The sequence below is a fragment of the Ascaphus truei genome, chromosome 1 (genome assembly GCF_040206685.1).
Source record: "Ascaphus truei isolate aAscTru1 chromosome 1, aAscTru1.hap1, whole genome shotgun sequence".
NCBI lineage: Eukaryota > Metazoa > Chordata > Amphibia > Anura > Ascaphidae > Ascaphus > Ascaphus truei.
In genome coordinates this window covers 52,309,447-52,316,604 of record NC_134483.1, presented here as the reverse complement: position 1 = coordinate 52,316,604, position 7,158 = coordinate 52,309,447, and the positions used below count along the sequence as shown (strand labels likewise).

General features: G+C 45.8%; 1 protein-coding gene across 3 annotated transcripts in view; it reads right to left on the bottom strand.

Annotated features, from left to right (window-relative positions):
* Positions 1 to 4,706: 4,706 nt before the first annotated feature.
* The window catches only part of SPEF2 (sperm flagellar 2), a 245,736-nt gene continuing 243,284 nt past the window's right edge, over positions 4,707 to 7,158 (bottom strand). For all 3 annotated transcript variants that reach the window (XM_075588085.1, XM_075588094.1, XM_075588104.1), the window contains one exon: positions 4,707 to 5,031. In XM_075588085.1, coding sequence (XP_075444200.1) covers positions 4,954 to 5,031 — 78 coding nt within the window. In that variant the 3' untranslated portion in view covers positions 4,707 to 4,953. The remainder of the gene's footprint in view (positions 5,032 to 7,158) is intronic.

Below are 7,158 nucleotides of genomic sequence, written 5' to 3'. Positions count from 1 at the left end.
ACCCCCATCTTCTTTTGGTGATTTCAGCGACCAACCGCTCGTGGTGATGCGCCTGCCGGTGGACCACTCTAGTGAAATCATCAAACCAACTATCTCGGCGGATACAGAGCCTGCGGTGGGCCCGTGGGCCCTAGAGGAGGTGTATCCAGATGTTGCGGACCCTGCTGTGGGCCGTGTGCCCTACAATGGTCAGTCCGGCCTACTCTAATGGTACCATCGGTCCTAGAATGGGGACCAGTACCTAACGAAGTCAAGGGTGAGTTGACTGCCCCAGGGGTGTTGGGTGTGAGCCTCCAGGTGACCGCGGAGCATGATAGCTCCTTAAGTCTGGCCACCAGGGCGAATGGCTCCACTCGGCATCACATCCTGGCGGAGGTGTCTCCCTTAGAAGATAACTGTCCAGTGGTGCAAGTGGACCAGTACCTATCGCCTATCGTCCAAGTGAAGAGAACAGTCAGTTCCATCGTGGTGTCCAGTGAAGCACAGATGGTACCTGACAGTGTTCCAGAGGAAGAGGAATCCATCGCAAGCCAGCGGAGTGGTGAGGAACCTCCTTACTCCCTACAGGCTCCGGTGGAGGTGGCCATGAAAAATGCTCCAACTAAAGTTCCTGCTGAGCAGAAGAACGTAGCTGGACATCTGTGTGTCATCATAACTAAACCGAGTGTGAGCCAGTGTGCTCCGACCCAAAGGGTCCCAAGACTGGGATCCCACGCTCCCAAGTTTCCAGCGAGTAAGTGGACTGCCCCAGAAGTGCCGGGGATAGGTCCCAAGACAGCCGAGGTGGGAACTGACAGCGTCCCCGAGGACCTGTTGGCCACCGTGAATCACTGCAGTGGTAAGGTATCTACCCTTTACTGTTTGCCGGGTGAAACAGAGACTTTGAGGGAAGAGACATTGCTAATCGCTCGCTTCCCAGTGGAAGCCTCCCAAGTGCATAGGGATAAGGACTGTGTTGTGAGTGATACCGTGAAATTTGCCTCCTTTAAGCCCAAAAAGGAGCGCTCCATTCACCATGTGGTGGACCGCGGAAAAGGTCAAGGCCTCCTGGCCTACCGCATCCATGCCGCGGACGGCCGGGTAAAGGTCTGGCTAAGAGACATTGTACTATTCCTTCCACCAGGGGGAGGAAGTAGTACGGAACCGGTGACTGTTACCCCAGAGCGTGCTCGCCAAGAGATTCTCCCGGTGGATGCTCACCAACGTAAAAGTGAGGTACCCCCACATGATCAGTTAGGGGCACCCCACAAATGGTCTCAGCAAGCAGCTAACACTCAGCTGGCCTCGGGTATTACTGTGTGTGATATGCATCAGTGATGTTACAGTCAATATGTTACGTTGTACTGTTTATGCAATGCATTTTTATTGTGTAACTTTCTGTAATGTGACACTGTTCTCCAAGCGGGGACGGTGGTATTTTCACCAGGGGGAGAGTGTAAGGGAATCACCCCCGGTTCCCCTGATCTTCCTTTGCCCCCTGCCTTACCCCTGTGGCAGTGGGGGAAGGGGACGGCGACTTCTCCCGGCGGGCACCGCCCTCTTAGTTGTGGCGCGAGCTTCGCCCATGCGCAGTAAAGATCGCGCATGCGGTCCCCATAGAAAAGAGCTGTACCAAGAACTACAATTCCCAGCAGCCTCTGGGGACTGCACTTTCACCCTTGTCACAGGCAGCATTGAAGCCAATAGAGCTGGCAGATTCTCATGCTGCAGAGTTGCAACAATGTTGTGTGCAGACAGGGTTTTTGTCCGTTGGAGCTAGGGAGCTGTAGGGGAAGGAAGGGTGCAGGGAGCAAGTGCAGCTCCTGCATCAAGTAAGGTCCCCCACATCCCAAGTAAGGCCCCAACTCCCCACCAGGTTAGTGGGTAAGTGCTGAGGAATGGCCCAAGATAGGGACGCTGCCCTTAGTGCGTGTGAGTGCTGTCTTGTTAGGGTCATGGCTGGCAGTGCTGTGAGGCCTGACAAGAAGGCATAGTGTTAGCGTGCAGCAAGATTGCTGTACGCACCCCGCAGTTTGCAGTGCTAGTTCTTAGTTAGTCAGGACTGGGAAGAGTTAGGGGAGCAGAGCAGGCTATTAACCCCTGTAGGCCCCTAGGAGTTTCCCCTAAGCCATCAAGGTTGCTGTGCTGTAGGGACGGCCTATAGTACAGTATTGTCCCCGTAGTTATGAGTCAGTTAGGGACTCAGCGGGCGCTGCGCCTCCGTGCAGCGAGGTGGGCACAGTTCATCGTTGCGGCTGCAGCAGTTCTCCAGGTGGGATCGTCCTGGAGGTGGTTCCGGTGTTCTTCGGTCAACAGATCCTTTGTGAAGTGTTGCGGATCCGAGCACGCCACAGGTACTTTATATCAACAAGTGCACCAACGGGCCCTTAGTTTAATAGTGACTGCGCAGTCACCCATATCCTATCTCTCTACAAGAGTGCGGGACATTGGGTGTGGATCCTATGGACACGGGGTGGGATCATCCTGTGTTGGGGAAGCGTCCTGTGAGACGCATTAGTTAGTGTCTCCTCCCGAGAGGGACACTCGTCATTCTGTGCATGTTTATGGAGTGTTATGTTTCCTTAAGTAAACAGTATTGGTTATCATACTTAAGGTGTGTGAGTATTGTATGTGTCCTGCGAGGAACAATTCCTGCTCTGCTAGGAACCATCGCAGGTGGAGGCGCTGCACCGAGTACCGTGTTACTCTTAATATAATTGCCCCAGGTTCCCCGTGGCGGAAGCTCAGCCCTCCTGCGAGCCAACAGGTAAAGCACTACACCTGGTAACACCGTATGTTCTCCGCACCCACACCGTATCTGTGATTGGGGGGGGGGGGAATACCCGTTACATGTATATCAGGTTACTATTTTCTCCTATACAGATAAGAAGTTGGGTGCTCCAATGAATTAGGAATAAATACAATCTTATTTCAATAATCGAATATAGAAAAACGGGAATATCCAGATGCTCCAAACTTGCTATAAAACAATCAGTCCCTTGATATCCTGTGAAGTGGAAATGAAGTGGACACAGCACTGCAGCAATTATAAGTGGATAATGAAGTAGATAAGCACACGTATATAGACTAAACCGGGGTGGGGGCTAGATTGCAGTGACTGATGGAAAGAACAAGGCTGCACATTCTTCTACATGCTGCCGAGTAATGACCCAAATAAAACAGAAACTGCTGCCCTTACTGAGCTCCCGTGTCAAACGAAGTGCTGTAAGCTTCAGCTGTCTGTCTGTGAGATCTGCCGTGGAGTTGATAAAGAGCTGAGTCTCCTGCTGCGATGGTGTCCTGCGTGCTCCAGCTGCTCAGGGTAAAAGGTATATGTAAAGAAGGATCCCAGCGGTCACTGCTAGCCTCCGTGAACTCAACCAAGCATGATTAATTCAAAAAAACTTTATTGAAACAAAAACATGGACATGAAAAAACCTCTAAGGCCTCGTTCAGGGTGCAGGCTTCTGAGGGAGGGCGTGCTGCCGTGCGAGCTGCCGTGGGACACAATGTATTCAAATTTAATACTGGTTGTCAGGGTAGCAGCTGCACTGTCTCCGAAGTACGGAGTTGACGCTGGCTACAGTTTCAATAAACAAAAAATTAGTTTTTTTGAAGCTGCAGCAGCGTCACTGGGACCTCGGCAGCCAATGAAATCAGTCTTGAGAATGATTTTATGACTGCAACTTGGATCCCTAACCTGCCGTCTGTAGCCCCTCCCCCTCCCCTCCTGAAAAAGTCTGCTGGGAGGATGAACACACATCGCCCAGCAGACTGCCGCCCTGCTTCCCGAACGCTCTCCCTCCAACTCCTGCCTCTGGCACCCTGAACGAGGCCTAACGCGTTTCATCCCGTGAAGGGACTTTATCAAAGAGATAAAGTCCCTTCACGGGATGAAACGCGTTAAAGGCTTTTTCATGTCCATGTTTTTGTTTCAATAAAGTTTTTTTGAATTAATCATGCTTGGTTGAGTTCACAGAGGCTAGCAGTGACCGCTGGGATCCTTCTTTCCATATTATTTCAATAATCCTTATAATTGAGACTCTGGAGTAAGACTCTATTGTGGAGTGGGTATTTGAGTGATAATCCAGTAAAATGGTACTATTTTCTCCTAGATTTATGTTGGGGGGCGGACGTTTCTCCTGTACCTTTTGTGTGCCGCTGTGTTAGCGGAATTAATAAATATTTTTATAGATTTTTTTCACACATCTGTGAGTACCTCCTGCGTGGAGATTTCTGTAACCACTTATTTTGTTAATTGGGATTGAGCGAGAAATATATAAAAAATGATGAAAAACGAAAGGGGTCTCTTTCTTCCTGAACACAGTGTAGATGTGTGTATGTATATATCATCATTGTAGAGGTAAAAGTCATTAACTACATTTGTTGAGTACTGATGAAAAGGTGACTAAATGTTGTTTTTGACAAGAAAAATTCTGTATTTAAAAAGGACGGTATTGTGGTATGACACATTCTGAAGATTAGGTGTCTTTAAGGAGCCCTTAGGAAAAAACATTCTTTACAAGCCTATTTTCATGAAAAAATGTAAAAAAAAATAGAAATACACTGAATGAGTTTTACCTCTACAACGACATTATGGAAGTTGGCACATTTATTTATTTTCTTCGCTGTATTTCACTAATAAAAAATAAAATAAACCTTACAAGAAGAATTTTATCTTTAAAGATCATTTTCTACAATTGGACAAAGACATTGAACATGAGATATAGTTTTAAAATATTATTTAATGTTGTAGCTTTTCTTTAAAATATGTTAACAAAGCAAATCTAAAATTCCCAAAACGTTTTTATGGACCACTTTTTTGCCCCCAATATGAAAATCCTTTAAAACAATAAGATGCTAGTATATTAGTAAATATTGTGTATATTAAATGGTCTCATCTGAAGTGTAAAAAAGATATATTTATCATTATTTATGTAAGATCTATGTCATCTTCTTTGCAGCTTGGTATATTTAATTTGAGCTGGATGTCAAGATCTCTCCATCATTTGGTTGCATTTGCTTGATTTTGTAGATGATCCCATGAATATCCTATAAATCACAAAGAAATAAAAAAAAACTATTTCAGAATATCTAAACTATAATATAGATACATGTCTATCCATCATAACTGTTCAGAAGACACCATGCAATACAATTGTATTCTCAATATTCTAGTGACATTTTGCCAGCCGTCCAAAGAAAACACTTATTTTATACATGCTGAAATAAAAACCACTGGACTTTGGGGCAGGTATCGAGGTGATTAAATTAGTAAATCTTGCGATGTGTATAACTGGGGTTACACAATACATTGGGGCATCCTCCCCATAGGCTACACTGGCATGCAGTGTTTCTAAAGTGAGTATTACTTGTGAGTAGAAGGGGAAAAGATAGCAAACGGTTATTAACGTTAAAAGGCATGAGAACATTTGCAAGCGATGGATGTACACAAAGAAAATCGTATAAATCAGATATGTAAAAAGAAAATCGTATTTTTCTTTTTGTCTGACAAAATGTGGAAAAACAAGAAGTATAATTTGCTCTGCAGTTTTATGCAGCATCTGATTAATATCTGCATCTTTACAGACTTGTCATCAAGCTCTTCAAAGTCAGACAAAGTATAACAATGCCACAATTGACGTGCTTTTTGCTTTGTTACACTTTTCAGTGGTTTATCAAGCACAGATGCAATGGTTTGCAAGGCTTTTATGTGACAACTGAGGTCTGCACGAGTAATGCGTCATCATGTTAAAGATGTTGCAGTTTAGTTTAACTTGGCAACATGTATATACTGGAGGTGCAATAACATAAAAGAGGTCACTTATACAACAATTCCCTGTGCTCATTTGACCCCTACAATGTAACTTTTTTTACTGTCATTGTCATGTAGAGTTTCAGGCTTCTCCAACTGTGAAAGGGTTAAGATACATAATAGCTTTGTTATCCTAGAGATAGATGCACTAAGCTCCATTAAATTAGGGTAATTAACGTGACATTGTCTAATACAGGAACAGGCGTTATTCAGTAAGGTAATCACATGCAAACATAACAGTAATTGAGCCCATTAGCACAGTGTTAACATTCACATTATTCAAAGTCTCCCACTCGAGCAGGTGAAGGGGCCTTACACATGCGTGAGACCTTTACTGATCTCTGGAGCAGGGGATCTATTGGCTGCTGGGATAGGGTTTGTGACATACAGGTTGGGTTATGATGTGTGAGGGGTGCCGCCCTTCTTTTGCAGAAATTTCCGAGCAGAATTCTGCCAAGGACACCCCTTAGACCAGGATGGAAAGGGGGGAGATAGACAGCACTCTGATTGAGAAAATAAGCAAGGTTGCAGGGTGCACGGAACAGGAAGGGACCCTTATTCTCCTCACAAGTACTAACAAACCAAAGGCAGTAACAGCACTCTCTGTCTCACAGCTAAAGATACTGAAGAATACCAGTGTAGTGAAAATGAACAAGCAATAAACCTATGTCCTCTGCTCCTCGTGCTCTGTAGAGTGCTTGGGACAGAGCACGAGGAGCAGAGGACAGAGGTTTATTGCTAGTGTCATTAAAATTGTTCATTTTCACTACACTGGTATTCTTCAGTATCTTTAGCTGTGAGACAGAGTGCTGGTACTGCCTTTGGTTTTCCAGGGTGGGGTTCTGCCTGGGGAAACTGATCAGTCCGCCCGAGAACGGTACACTAATAAGAGGAGCTTGCGAGTCACCAAGACTATGGCTGCATCGTCGGATTGGAAGGACTGTCTTGGGGGAATTAAATGTTAATAGATAATAAGGACATTGATGAAGATGTATGTAGTATAAACAGTGGGGTAACCCCTTACGCTATTTCTGTTGTATCTCATGCTTCAGGGTTCTCAAACACCACATCAAACACAGGGTCTGCTGTAGTGGCGACAGCCGGGTCCTTGCCTTGGTGGCATCCTAGATTCAGGGGGTACGTGCCGTATATGGATCGTACTAGATTCCTGTTAGAAACAGGGGATGTGGTAGACCATTAGTGGGCAGAGGGAGCGTTCAACCCCGAGGAGACCGCAGAGGCCATGAGGAGGAGAGAGAAGGAAATAAGTTTTGGTATAGTATAGCCCACGGGAATGGCCCTAGACAATTACGACCCTCCGGTTCAAGAACTGTTGTTCTGGGTTCAGCCAGGTCAGGCTGAAT